A 15,817-nucleotide genomic window follows, 5' to 3' on the forward strand; every position below is an offset into this window, starting at 1 on the left:
CTGGCCACTTGAGAGAAGTAAGACAACACTGTCAGACCTCATTAAAATTGGTGATTTTTAGGTTTTATTAAGAAACAGGAGTCAAAATGCAACAATTGTGACATGATTAAATTACAACCCCTTTTTTTAACAGTGTGAGCTACCATTTTAATAAATATCAAAAAGCTTATGGGGGAATAGGAATAGCTAAGTGCACACACACACAATAGCAAACAATGAACTATGTACAAATAATTTACACTACACGTTCTGAATCAGCCAAAAGACTATGCAACAGTTTGCTAACATTTCCTGAGAAGAACCTCTGCAAGTATACAGACTTTGTCAAGGCTCTGCCTTTAGGTTTTGCAATAAAAGTACAAAGAAAAAAAAAGTACTAACATTAAAAAAGCAGTTGAATAAAAACACCAGAAAAATAAGTGTTACAAAATAATTAACAACACAACGAGATTACAATATACAAAAGTGTAGTAAAGTCCTTTTTAAAAAAAATAAATAAATAAAAATGAAAGCTTAGTCATCCAAGTAGGAAAGTTTTATGTTCAAGTGTCCATTAACTGGACAGGACACTGGATGACTCGGACTCAGTAGATACTGATGATATAGGACCTCTTTTCTTGGTCAACATCTTGTGACTTGATCTACTGCTGATGCTCAGAGCGTTACGGGCAGATTTACTGAACTTGACTCCCAGAAAAGCATAAAGGATGGGGTTGAGACAGCAATGGAAGTATGCTAGCGCCTCAGTGAAGAAGATCCATTTCTCCAGACCCTGCTCCAGGAAACAGCTGTGAGAAATGACATTCAACATCACCAGAGTGTCCACCAGGATGCCGGCACAGTAAGGCAACCAACAGATGAAAAAGCAGAGGATGAGGATGACAGTTGTCTTCAGAGCCTTCCTCTTCAGGGCCTGACCTTTGGAGTTCTTGGACAGTTTTGAGATGATGATACAGTAACAGGTCAGAATGATCAGACCAGGCAGCAAAAAGCCAACGATGATGTGCTGGAAGCGGAACACAGCCTTCCACACCATGTTCGCTTGGTGCGGGTAGGTGAGCTCGCATATCGTATTCATGCCCGTATTGTGGACTTTGGCGAACACCAGATCGGGCACAGTGAGTAGTGTCGCCGGGAGCCAAACTCCAAGGTAGATCACCCTTTCTGCAAGCATCCTCCTAAAGTTCTGGCTGTTTGTGGCACGGACAACCGCCAGATATCTATCCAGGCTGATGAAGGCCAGAATCAGAACGCTGCTGTACAAATTCAGAGTGTAGATCATATTGACAGTGACACACAGAAATCCCCCAAAATGCCATCCGCTGGCTGCATCCACAGCCCAAAAGGGTAAAGTGAGGACAAACAGGAGATCGGCGATGGAGAGGTGCAACCTGTACTTGTCTGTCATGTTCTTTGACTTCTTTTGGAAGCCCATCACAAGCACCACAAGTCCATTGCCAATGACTCCCAGGACAAATATAATCCCATATACAGTAGGGAGGAAGATCTTTTGGAAGTCATTGCTGACTGTTAGGTCACAGAGTTCGTCAAAGTCAAAGTCTCCAGATCCGGAGTCTGAGCTGTTGTCTAAAATGATGTGCTGCAGAAAATAACAGTATATTGATTACTTTCACATAAACAATATGTTAAAAATCGCAAAGTTAAATCAAACATTGCAAATTAAAAATATATTTAAAAACATTAAAACATATGTTTTAAAGAACTTTTTTATTTTAAAAAGATTTTTAAACTAAATGGTAAACAGTGACACCCAAAGTGCATGACAAAAATAAATAGACTAAGCCTTATTAACAAGTAATTAATCAAATATCAGACTACAGAGCGTTTTACATTTGTCCTAAATCAACTTACGTCGTAAAAGTCCATGTCGTTCAAATAGATGAACGCAAAATCCGCGCAAAAAGTCTCCACACACTTCAGTCAACGGATCTCCTGCAGCAGCATTTAAATAGTCCTCTGAAGAGTCTGACACGCCCCTTTTTATTCAACAGGGCGGGGCCATCACGTAGGCGGAGCTCAGCAGGGCAGCGCTCTCGTGGGCAGTATTATGAATGTACGCTGCCTCCAACGGTTATTGACATAACCTTTATATTTGTATGTTTCACTCTTGCCTGTTACAAAAATCGTTTGTACACAGACTTTTTGCTGCTATCAATGGCACTGCTTGTATTACAAATTCAGATAGACAGACAGACAGACAGACAGATAGACAGATAGATAGATAGATAGATAGATGGATAGATAGATAGATAGATAGATAGATAGAGAGAGAGAGGCCTATCACAAATGTACCACAAATATTACAATGACTAAGGAAGTTTATTTTTATTATTGAAAACGTATTTTATATTATAATTTAAATTCAATTTAATATTTGATGTCATTTTTATTTATTTGCTAAGCAGCTGTCAGCAGGTCATTATCGCAAATTAATTCCCAGAAGGACAATACAAGCCACTCTGTTTTGGGATCCTGATCATTCTGATCAGGGTTTATTTTGTGCTAAAGGAACAGTTCACCCAAAAGAAAAAAAAAACTCACGTCATCCAAGATGTGGATGAGTTAGTTTTTTAATAAGAACAGATTTGTAGAAATTTTGCATAATGTCACTTGCTTAACAATGGATCCTCTGCAGTGAATGGGTGCCGTCAGAATGAGAGTCCAAACAGCTGATAAAAACATCACAATAATCCACAAGTAATGCACACAACTCCATCAAATAATGTCTTGTGAAGTGAAAAGCTGCAAGTCTGTAAGAAACAAATCCATCATTAAGGCGTTTTAAATTCAAACTTTTTCCTCCAGTGAAAAAGTCCACCCCCTGTTGTCCTGTCACATCAAAATCCACCAACATATTTGTTTAGAACTGTTTTGGACTACAATGTAATGCTAAATTTCTCCAAATTTGTTTCTGATGAGGAAGCAAGCTCATCTACATCTTGCATGGCCTGAGGGTGAATACATTTTCAGCAAATTTTCATTTTTGTGTAAATTCCTTTAAAGACCATCTGACTATACAGTATCTCTTACATATTAATTTAATCAGATCAACTGAAGTGAACTTTTCCACCACCGAAAATGTCCTCCCAGATATCCCAGCAGTTTTGTTTATGATCACATCGCGTTTCTTGGGTGAAGAACAGCGTGAAGGCCTTTACTTGTGGTGGCTTAGGCCTTGTAGTGTGAATAACTAGATGACAGGTCTCCTCTGGTCCTCTTTGCAATTTGTTTGGTGTAGAACTCTGATTGTTGAAGGAACCGTGAGTGATGACAGAAGAAGGTCAAGCAGTCACTTCCATCATATGCCTAGACTTTCATTTCATGACAGATCCAAACTCTCTGTGACTCTACTAAATTTCATCCATGCATGACAGAATCGCATTTCTTTGAAACATGAGACACTTATTTAAGTGATTTATTCATTTAATTTTTGAGCAACATCTTTGCCATCTAGTCAACTTATAGGTTTCTTATAGTGTTTGTTGAGATGTCTGTCTTCTCATTAGGTCAATCCCTAATGGTGCTCTTAGTTAGAGCCCCGTGGACCGCACAGATGGAATTCCTCCATCCATTGTGTTACTGGAACATCAACAGCATGGGCCTCTGGAAAGTAATGGATACGAATGAAGGTGACTCAGGAAAAATATAAGTAGATGTAAAAGTGTTCACTGACAGATGAAGACATGACAGAATTTGTATGCACTTTTTTAAGGATCATGTGTCCAATAACAATAAACACTTGATCCTACATACTTTGCAGTTCAGACACTTAAAAGTCTAGAGCGTTCTTTTTGCTGATGATATAAATCACTCAGCAAATATATGCCTTTCTACAGTATATCTGCAGATTATCTTTTCTATATTCTTTTTTTATTTTATTTCATAATGGATAAGAAAGGCAAAGCTTATGGTTGCAACTGCACACTGCATAATGCTTGTTAACTAGTAAATGGAAAAGTATGGAAATTAAAAATTATTCATTTAGAAAATATTAATTTAGAGAAATGCGAACTGTAAGCATTTTCACACATGGATTCAGACTCAAACTCCACCGTCGAAAGTTAAAACAGGTTTTGACAGGTCGTTTCAGGATGAATTATTAACTTGGCAATGCCTCCATGTTTTATTTTCTTGAAGTGAACTTTTCCACCACCGAAAATGTCCTCCCAGATATCCCAGCAGTTTTGTTTATGATCACATCGTGTTTCTTGGGTGAAGAACAGCGTGAAGGCCTTTACTTGTGGTGGCTTAGGCCTTGTAGTGTGAATAACTAGATGACAGGTCTCCTCTGGTCCTCTTTGCAATTTGTTTGGTGTAGAACTCTGATTGTTGAAGGAACCGTGAGTGATGACAGAAGAAGGTCAAGCAGTCACTTCCATCATATGCCTAGACTTTCATTTCATGACAGATCCAAACTCTCTGTGACTCTACTAAATTTCATCCATGCATGACAGAATCGCATTTCTTTGAAACATGAGACACTTATTTAAGTGATTTATTCATTTAATTTTTGAGCAACATCTTTGCCATCTAGTCAACTTATAGGTTTCTTATAGTGTTTGTTGAGATGTCTGTCTTCTCATTAGGTCAATCCCTAATGGTGCTCTTAGTTAGAGCCCCGTGGACCGCACAGATGGAATTCCTCCATCCATTGTGTTACTGGAACATCAACAGCATGGGCCTCTGGAAAGTAATGGATACGAATGAAGGTGACTCAGGAAAAATATAAGTAGATGTAAAAGTGTTCACTGACAGATGAAGACATGACAGAATTTGTATGCACTTTTTTAAGGATCATGTGTCCAATAACAATAAACACTTGATCCTACATACTTTGCAGTTCAGACACTTAAAAGTCTAGAGCGTTCTTTTTGCTGATGATATAAATCACTCAGCAAATATATGCCTTTCTACAGTGTATCTGCAGATTATCTTTTCTATATTCTTTCTTTATTCTATTTCATAATGGATCAGAAAGGCAAAGCTTGTGGTTGCAACTGCACACTGCATAATGCTTATTAACTAGTAAATGGAAAAGTTTGGAAATTAAAAATTATTCATTTAGAAAATATTAATTTAGAGAAATGCGAACTGTAAGCATTTTCACACATGGATTCAGACTCAAACTCCACCGTCGAAAGTTAAAACAGGTTTTGACAGGTCGTTTCAGGATGAATTATTAACTTGGCAATGCCTCCATGTTTTATTTTCTTTCAATTATATGAGTGAGGGTCAGGTCAGGAGGATGTGTTTCGCTAACCAGAGCTAGAATCCCCCCTGTGAAATACAAGATACCCTGTCCTGAGAGCACTAAACATAATCTGTCTGTATATACCGCCTGTACCCCGAATACAAAGGATCCATGTGCTGTTTAGAATTCAAATAAAAAGTTTGAAGAGCGGCAAGGGAGCTAAGGAGCAGGGAATGAGTATGGAAATAAGGTAAAAGAATGCAGCAGAGATAAAGAACGTAATGTATAAAGCCTCCAGAGAGTAAACAATGCTTGTTTTGCAGCCACAACTCATTCAAGGCCTTCAGCAAGCTTGCAAAGGATCACGTTCATAATAATATGAGGGCTGAAGGATCTGCTCTGGTTCATAAGATTTTTTGGAAAATATGCAGTGATACATAATTAATCATAAAATTCAGAGCTACAGGGTTTCCAGCTATTACAACCAAGCTGCTTGTGTGGAGACTGTTGTTTTTTTAAATTCTGCTTTGATCTGACATTAAAACCCCCAAGCAGGTTGATTTGGGGGTTTTTTTCATCCTGATTTTTTTTTTTTTTACATTTAAAAGTCAAATTTAGTCTTAATATTTAAATACAGATTTAACAGGTAAATATCACATGATTACAGTACAAAAAAATATTCATTTACATGACAGAAAATTCTGGATAATGATCCTCTTTAGTTATTTCAAGGGGAAAATACTAGCTACATTTTAATTAGATACATTTGAATTAACTAGTTCTATATGCAAAATAGAATCTAAACATCTCTAAAAGATCACATGTGGGTTAATATATCTGCTCTGAGTTGGCACATAATTTAGATCAAAAGAGTTGAAGGGCTTTTTGTGAGCTGGAAAACATCTTTTACTTATGGTTCTGCTTTGGGATATTTATTAACGGTACATGCAGATCATGTTGGATGGCTGTTGCCTAGTTAATTCCAGCCTCTTTGTGGTTGTGTTCTGCATATTTTTCACCCACCTCCCCTCAAAAAGAGCGAGTGAAACATAACCAGGGCAATGACATGATAAGATTTGCCCATTCATGTTCCAGCTCGGAATATTTTTCATCTTTCATGACTAAATGATAGTGTTACTCACATATCATAAAGCATATTTCTCAGTTTAGGCGTGTGTTAGGGAAAAAATCCAGTTCTTATGCATTCATGACATTAATGTTCAGCAGATTTAGATACACAACCACAGTTTTAAGCCTATAGCATATCACAGAAACATTTAGGAAACGTCTTAAAGGACTGTTTAAAGATTGAACAATGGAAATTTTTAAAGGAAAAAGGTTTGCCTTATCTACGGAAGGCACCTTTTTATGCTTCCTACTTGGGTGTGGGGCAGACTTATTGACTTTCTGAAAGCTCTTCCTCTTATAGCATTATAGGTCATGGCTTTGAGCTTTGAAATGAGAGTAGAGGGCCATTTATTCACAGGAGAATTTGTTGGTCAGGCCTGAGATGTGCCTTCATAAAGTTTGGAGTCGATTTCAAACACTATACTATTCAGATAAGCGTGGTTTGTCATCAGAAATGTTGACTTTCATTTTGGCGGTTTGCTGCATGTTGTTCACACGTGAGCAAAACTGAAAACTCGTAAAACAGGCAGTCACATGTTGTACCATGAGCAACGTGTGGGTGCTCGATCTGTGGTGTTGACTTACAGCAGGAAGCACTATGGTTTGCATATAAGAAAAAAAAAAAATCACTGGCACATTTTCTTTACCCACACGTCCTGACATGACTTCACTTCGAAAACGAATGGGTAATGAAAAAGGAAAAAATAGGTTGGGTAAAATGAAATTTCAAATGGTGACACTTCCCCTGGGTTGTTGCTTGACATTTATATTCATTAGTGGCTCATAGCCCAAACAAACCACAACAGCATCTCAACAAGCCTTTATTGGATGAGATGAAGTCTGAAGGGAAGGGTGTTTGCTGTTTCTCCATGATAAGTTCCTACCTTCCTTCACTAACGACTAAATTGTGGTTTAATGTGCAATACTGAAGCTGAGTAAAGTGACCAATGGAAGACTAGAGTTAGTATGTCACATCGGATTACAAAAGAGCCAAAGCCTTTTTCCTGGGATGGGCCTGATAGCTAAATGTAGTGCTATCGCTGCTATTTAGCTGTTATGCTGGGTTAATATCCATTAAATGGTTCACTTTTCAAGAAATGTTTTGAAATCGATTTCATAGGTGCTGCTTCCCTCTGTCTGTTATTCTATCAGAGGGAAATGATCTAAAAATGCACCCCATAACATTTTTGACCGACTTACCAGCTGTTTTTATTACAGAGTCTACCTGTGTCTGACCTTCCAATAGAGCCAATTGTGTGCGTCCAGCAGGAAAGCACTATGACTATCTGTGACAGAAGGGTTGAGGGGCAGCCACTCCTTTTGCCCCCTTTCAAGCGTCCCCTGCTCTAAATCCGCCCATATGGCCAGAGTGGCTTAAGTAGAGAAGAAATGGCACATCAAACACATGGCCTGTTCAATTCTGCTTCACTTGACTCCGATAAGAGGGACGGTGCACCAGATGACAGCTCATAAGAGCTCATGAGTAGGTGAACGGAAGAGTCATAAGCACGCTGCTAATGAGCGTTCAGTGCACCCACAATGCAATTCAGAGTTGTTCATTATTTATAAGGTGACTGATGTGTGATTAGTCTTCTGTCAAGTTAGATTTGAGGTAAAGTCAGTCAAGATATAGAAAAAAACTCAACATCAGTGCAAACAAACAAAAAAAATCCCTTTATATCCTCTAACTTTACATCAGATATTGTATATTCCAATTTCTATAGGAAGCAGGAGGAAGTGTAAAGCTGCCACACATCCACTTATGGTCACTTAAGGTACTAGGACTTCTATTCAAATTCTTAATCGCCTAGAACTTTTACTAAAATACAAAATATTAAACATACTGAATATTTGAAGCTGCTTTTTTAAATAAATTTTTTATAGTGTTAGTCGTGAGCCAAAATAGGCCTAAAATACTAAATATACTTCATATTCCAAATATTTTTATGATGGTAGTTTTGATGCAAAATAGTCTTAATATTCTCAAAACATATTTAAAAAAATATTTTAATGATTGTAAAATGATCATTTTTGAGCCAAAATAGTCCTAATAACATACAAATCTGAAATATACTGCATATTGTAACATTTAAAAAAAAAAATGCTTTTGTTGTAATGTTAGTTTTGAGGAAAAGAATCTTAAAACACTAAATATTCTCAATACAATTTAAATATTATTATATTGTTCATTTTGAGACAAAATAGTCCTAAACTGCTAAATAAACTACTAAAAATTCTAAATTGTTTTTAATATTTTTAGAAGAATAAAAAATATCATACACAGAATAACTTCTGTCTTTTACATCTTTACAGATACAGTGGACATTTTTATGTAGCGAGAGAATGAATGGGCACATTGCAGGCCAGACGCAAACTCACATCACTAACATGGACACCATAGCATCAAGAATATTAGTGCTGCTTCAGAGCTCTGACATGCAGATATTTCTTAACCACCAGACTGAAACAAAGCACTCATAACCAGCACAGTCATATAATGACACACTTTGTCTTCTCCAAGATCTGGTTTCTTGAAGCCTGAAAGACGAAACCAGAGCAATGGCCTGCAGCAAGCTGAAAACAAATGGTTATTTTTCTGAGCCTCATGTCTGGATGTGAAAGAGAGAGAAAGATGAAAAACAAGCACCTGTTAACATGACTTGTTTTTGTTCCTCAATTTCATAGGTTGTAAGCTATAATAATGGGCCACACAGTGAAAGTCTTGGCATAATTAAAGGCTTTTCAATGTCTGAACTTCAAATTCTGACGCCTGACTGCTGTGCGATGCCAAGTACTCACAGATACATATATTTAAGTATATATTTACAGTATATTTATGGTTTTATTTACTTTTCATTGGGATGCACAGACACTTTTTTTTACTTATTGTTGACTTTTATAGGCAATGTACACTGATATGACTCAATATTTCACACACACTGTTCATTAAACGTTTGTCATGTCAACAGATAATACTGTCTTGTTATTTGTATGTTTAAGGTATATCAAAGTCTGAAACTGAAAGGAGATTCCCATGAGGCTTTGGGTTTTAAGAAAAGTAAACAGAGGACTCCCTTTCCCCCCAGCTAAAGTTTCTGCCTCCTGGCTTTTTCCATGGACAGACAGGGAATATAACTCCCAGCTTTGTATGCAACGGCTCCTTAGTTTATTTTGTATTACATTTCACGCCACAATTTCCCTTTTTTTCTGTTACGGCTTGTTAATTCTGAGATGTCTTCACCGATAAAGCCTGTTGTCGACAGGTTCCAGACAGCGAAACTGAGAGGATTGCTGTGAAGTAGCCAAAATATAATCCTGATATAAGCATTGTGTGTTTACTTCACATTTAACCAGTGGTGGAAAGAGTACTGAAAAAATATACTCAAGTAAAAGTACCATTACCTTCCAAAAAATGTAGTGTGAGTAGAGTAAAAGTACTTGTCCAAAAAACTACTTGAGTAAGAGTAAAAGAGTAGCCTATTTAAAAGTACTCATGAGTATTAGATGCGACTGAATTGATGCTTGAAGAATGTACTTCCAGCAGCCATGATAAACAGTTGGCGGTTAAAGTTTTCTATGCACAATTTGATTTGACGAAAGTCACGAGACCTATTACTATCTCTCTATCCAATCACGTTGATGGATAAAAAAAATTTTTTTAAATAAGCATGTAACGATCACAAACGGAGGAAAATAGCGGAGTTAAAGTACCGATACATCACTTAAAATGTACTCAAGTAAAAGTAAAAGTACACAATTTTTAAACTACTCAAAAAAGTACAATCACTGATAAAAACTACTTAATTACTGTAACGTGAGTATTTGTAATTCGTTACTTCACACCCCTGCATTTAACAGTGTCAATTAAGACTCAAACCCCTCGAAAACAGCCATAACAAAAAGTGGGGGGTCATAAAAACATTAAACAGCACTAATTATACATTTGAACTGTTTCCAGTAAGCACACAAGTTAGATTACAAGTTAGCCAGCTTGTCTATTGTCACATCCGGCTGAAATCTCAAATATATACTGTCCACATTTTGTTTTAAAGACCATTTGGGTTGCATGATACGAATCTCAATAGACTGTGGCCTGAAAATCACCTACATAGTTCTTGCTTTGAGTGAACTTGTTTAAACTAGACAGATATTGGGTGCTGTATATTTCTCAAAATGTCACATTCTTCTGTTCTGACTCACTCGCAGCAATGTGTTTTGAATTGTGCTTGAGTTGCATACAAATGTAAGCCCCTATTGTTCACAGCCAAAGTCACTTCACAAAACCCAGACGATTTGACAAGGGAAATCTTGTTCAGACCTCTTACTTAGTGCCCAGGAAAGTGCTCTTCACTCTCACTTCAAATCGAATCAATGTCTGATCAATCATGGGCCCTGAGCCTTCAGGGTGGCAGTGGGGATCAATCTGCCATTTTCCAGGGTGTCCGTTGACTGCTTATATGTAGGGCTACGGCTGAGGCCTGTCTAATTGAATTAGCAGGGCCACGTCCCCGGGGTGGTTTCCATCTGGTTTTATATGTAACTGACAAGAAGAAGTGACTTGAAGATACATCAACAGATGCAGCTGGTAGTCTAGGAGGGAACTTAACTCTATAGAGGTTGCAGAATGAGACACTATTTTTGCTTCATTTCCTTGGCACGGTTTCGTTATGTGTTTCAAATAAGTCACGGTAAAATACACAAGCATTAGAAAATGGGTATAAAAAGAGAAAACCCTGCAAAAATTACACATCTAATTGTACATTCTGACTGTTGTTTCCTAACAGATGTTCTGTTATTGAGAACTAAAAGCATTTCTTGTGCTAACATTTTTTTGGGCATCCACGGCTGATGTTAATTAAATCAATGTTATCATTCCAGGTGATGACAACACCTGTGCTTTCGTTTCATTACTCAGACTGAATCACCTATTATTGTGCTCAGAGTCAGACACCAGAAATTATTGCTCAACCAGCTTCTGAGTGCTTTGTCTTTGTCCTCAGACACCCATATCCTATTTCCTTGCTTTTCCTTTGCAGAAGATGGATTAGTGTTCCTAAGGCCAAATCACTCATTTCACATTTATCAGGGAAGCCTAAAATACTGAACCATAAAATCATTCAAAAAAGGTCTGTTATTCAAATCACACTTTTAATGCAGCATTGTGCAGTTTAGGTTCACCTTGTCAGCCATTAGGCATTACTTATTATTGCTTATAGCCTACTTAGGGTTTGTGCTCAATGTGGCATTAATTTAAAGACACAGTTCACCCAAAAATGAAAAAAATATGTCATTATTTACTCACCCTCCACTTGTTCCAAACCTATATGAATTTTTTCTTCTGTTGAAAATATTTTGAAGAATGTTAGTAACCAAACCATTGACAGTAGCCATAGACTTAGAATGAAAAAAAAAAAAAACTATAGAAGTCAATGGCTTCCATCAAGAAACTCATACAGGTTTGATACAACTTGAGGGTGAGTAAATGATTTTTCATTTTTGAGTGAATTATCCCTTTAAATATTATCTTAAACTAAAACAATTCTCGCAAAACACAAGGTGTAAACAATATATAAACAATACAGTTTATATTTACTTACAGAGATACATTGTTATCATACCTTAAACACATGTAATATGTGCAATTAGGGTTTCGTTTGATGACGGCTGCTCAGTGAGTAGCTTGGGATCAGTGGACACTGCGTAGGGATCCTAACCAAAAAAATAAAAATAAATAAATTTGTGAATGCAGCTTATCTAATGCTTCATGGAGCTTCTTGCTCCAGATTCACACATACTGGAATGTGACACTGCGTAACACACACACACACAAGGTGAAAGCTGAAATCTGCTAATATGGGCACCAATTAAAATTAAAAATACATTTCAGAATCCAGCAAGCACTGAGAAGCAATTTGACCAATATAGTGCAGTGATAATAAATAATTGATCAATTATGATGTACAGTGCCTTGCGAAAGTATTAATTTTTCTTTTTTTTTTTTACATTTTATTACGTTGCTGCCTTATGATAAACTTCTTTAAATGACTTTTTTCCCACATCAATCTACACTCCATACACCATACTGACAAAGCAAAAACAGAATTGTCACAACTTCGTAAATTTATTAAAAATAAAAAACTGAAATAAGTACATTGCATAAGTATTCATACCCTTAACTAAATATTTAGCTGAAGTCTTTTTTTTTTCTTTGAGCAAAAAAGACGAGCTTTGCTCATCAGCAAAACAGCCCCACAGCATGAGGCTGCTACCAGCACTCTTTACTTTTGGGATGGTACTCTGCAGGTGATGAGCAGTGCCTGGTTTCCTTCAAACATGATGCTTAGAATTGAGGTTCATCAGACCAGAGAATCTTGTTTCTCACAGTCTGAGGGTCCTTTAGGTGCTTTTTTGTAAATTCTGTAAAATTTTGTAAAAGTGTGTTTTCATGTGTCTACTCTGAGGAGAGGATTGAGTTTGGCCACACCGCCATAAAGACTGGATAACTAAATATTTAGCTGAAGTCTTTTTTTTTTCTTTGAGCAAAAAAGACGAGCTTTGCTCATCAGCATTTTGCAATTATCTGCCATTCTTCACCTCACCTGTTCACCTCTCAAGCTCTGTCAGGTTGGATGGGGGCGGATGCACATTTTCAGGTTTCTCCAGAAATATTTGATTGGGTTCAAGCCCAGGCTGTCTGGGCCACTCAAGGACAGGAGGATTAAGGCCTTGTATTGATTATAGAGGACTTAACAATGTTACCGTGAAATTCCGCTACCCCCTTCCACTGGTTCCTTCAGCACTAGAACAGCTCCGTGAGGCTACCATTTACACCAAACTTGACCTACGGAGTGCATATAACCTGATCAGAATTAAAGAGGGCGATGAATGGAAAACTGCCTTCCTCACCACTAGGGGGCACTATGAATATCAGGTTATGCCATATGGGCTTGCCAATGCTCCAGCCGTTTTCCAGTCATTCATTAACGAGATTTTCCGGGACCTTCTGAACCAGTACGTAATAGCCTACATTGACGACATCTTGATTTACTCAAAGTTTGAAGATGAACATATTAACCATGTCAAGACCGTCCTCTTTCAACTACTAGCAAACCAATTGTATATCAAGGCAGAAAAATGTGAGTTCCATGTCAGACAAACGTCATTCCTGGGTTACCATATCAGTCACCAAGGAGTAAGAATGGATGAATCTAAGGTCAAAGCAGTCACAGAATGGCCACAATCTATTAATAAACTTCTGCAAATGGATTCTAATGCCACCTCAGCCTCACTGTTACAGTAAGAAGGCAGAATCAACAGAGAACAGTCAAAGTAAAATAAATATGCACACAAAAAATGTATGATGACTGTGGAGACATTTACAGATTTACTTTGTGTTGTATCTATAATAATAGTTGATCTATATTAATACATATAAATAATACTAATAAATGATAAATGTAGAGAGCAATGAATAACATCCCAAACATTTTAGTCAATTTATAAACCCCACCTCATACCCACAGTAACTTTTAAACTATGAAACCGTTTCTGACTTCTTTATTCAATGATATAATGACAAGAACACTCTGGAAAGCAGGTGTTCTAAAATCACTTACATTAAGAAGTATTTGAGCATAAATGCCTGAGCACCTTCCTGCAGATCTGTTTTTACCAGTGCCATTTAGTTAGAAATAACGCGCAATAAAAAATTGAAGCTGTCTGCTGATGTCTGCAGGGTAATTAGCTCTCCCTTTCACTGCCTACCAAACTTCTTCAAACACAGTGTTCCAGTGGCTGAACTCTGTGTGAACCTGGCCTGTGTTCTGCTGATGGCTGCTGCTTCTCATGTTGTTCAAACCTCAGAGAAACTTCCCCTAGTTAACTCCCTAACCTAACACTACAGACTGTTTATGCATGATAAAACTGCCTGTCTGAAATTAAATCAATAGCCGAGGACATTGATGATTCACTGTCACACTACTCATCTGCGCATTTCCCTGTTTTGCGCACTGATTGCGTGAGAGCAACTGTTAAAAACAAGAAGTTGTGACTTGTTTGTTTCCCTTTCTCAACACGCAGTGAGGTCACTGTCAAGTTAGAATTCATATAGGTCACTTTCCGCTGTCAGAAAAAGATCTTGTTTTGGTGTGCTCTTGCACTGTGGTCTGTCATACGGACAGGGTTCTGCGCGTTCACCTTTGTGTCACCTGTAAGAAGAGAGGTGCTTATTCATGATCAAGAAAGTCACTTTAAACCATGACCTCATGCTCTATGACATTTTAACCAACCAATGGAAAGCAAAACTAAAGTGGCTGCAGAGACTCGTCAGGTGCTATATTGATTGTGTTAAACTCCTGTTCATTCCTAAAGAGACATGAATAAATATTTAACACCCCTACACTTATGGCAGTCATCTTTTTCTTTTTTTTTTTGAGGTGGCACGGCTGGGTGACCTGGTTCACTTAGAGCCCTAAATGAAATAAAACCTTTTTCCACAATTAAAATGTAATATATAATATACAAATAATACTTTTTGTAAATTGCATTCAAAATCCACTCGTCTCAAAAACCTAAAGAGGCACGCTTGTCTTCCTGACATATATTAGAGGGGCAGATGGCCTCTTGTCTTGTATTGGTGGGGGGAGGACAGAAGGTGTGAAGTGTGGCCTGCTCAGAGTGAATAGCTACAGCTCAGGCTTGAAGGAGCCACACACAAAGGCAAGCGCCCAGAGATTAGTGACATGACATGGCCATTCTGAAAGCACACAAGAGGAGCACGGAGATTGTGCTTTGTTGCTGTGGAAAATGGCAGGGTGACACATCTGGAGCAGAACTGCATTCAGCTCAGGGTTTCAAGGCTTCCCACCAGGCTTCTTTCCACCATTATCTGCTCAATGGGTGGAAAGTCAATGGCCACTCTGAAACTCTTAAAAAGTACCCCCCCCCCTTTCAACAAAATGGACCGTAAAAGGAGGTGTTTAACCTTCAGAAAAATAAATATTATATGAGCTGTTTTATTTTTTTGTGCCTGATTTATTTTCTAGGAAATTTGCATTTGCCCAGATTGCCCAGAATTTGGGACAAGACTGATTTGTGTAATTTTTTTTTTCAAACATTCTCCAGCAAGAAACATTACATAAACATACAAAAATATTACTTTTTTATTTATTTATTTATTTTTATTTATGCACGCATGCACGCACACACACACACACACACACACACACACACTTTTTTTCAGTGTACAAACATACATACAGACAGTACATACATACAGTATATATATATATATATATATATATACTGTCTGTCTGTATGTTTGTACACTGAAAATAATTGTTGTAGAAATTTTACAAACAATTACAAAGAAATGACAAGTAACACATTGAATAAAACATGAAATCTTTGAGTAGAAAAGTAAAATACTCCAATAATAATTGTTCCCTTTCATGGGAACTTCGAACTGCGTCCTCTAGG

General features: G+C 37.4%; 1 protein-coding gene across 1 annotated transcript; it reads right to left on the reverse strand.

Annotated features, from left to right (window-relative positions):
- Positions 1 to 245: 245 nt before the first annotated feature.
- Positions 246 to 1,958, reverse strand: LOC107706106 (C-X-C chemokine receptor type 4-B-like). The gene is made up of 2 exons (XM_016509689.1): positions 1,873 to 1,958; positions 246 to 1,600 (listed from the first exon to the last, which is right to left on the reverse strand). Exons 1-2 carry the CDS (start codon positions 1,885 to 1,887, stop codon positions 554 to 556), a joined length of 1,062 nt encoding a protein of 353 aa, XP_016365175.1. The 5' UTR covers positions 1,888 to 1,958; the 3' UTR covers positions 246 to 553.
- Positions 1,959 to 15,817: the final 13,859 nt, after the last annotated feature.

The sequence above is a fragment of the Sinocyclocheilus rhinocerous genome, unplaced genomic scaffold, assembly GCF_001515625.1.
Source record: "Sinocyclocheilus rhinocerous isolate Xijiao unplaced genomic scaffold, SAMN03320098_v1.1 scaffold3341, whole genome shotgun sequence".
NCBI lineage: Eukaryota > Metazoa > Chordata > Actinopteri > Cypriniformes > Cyprinidae > Sinocyclocheilus > Sinocyclocheilus rhinocerous.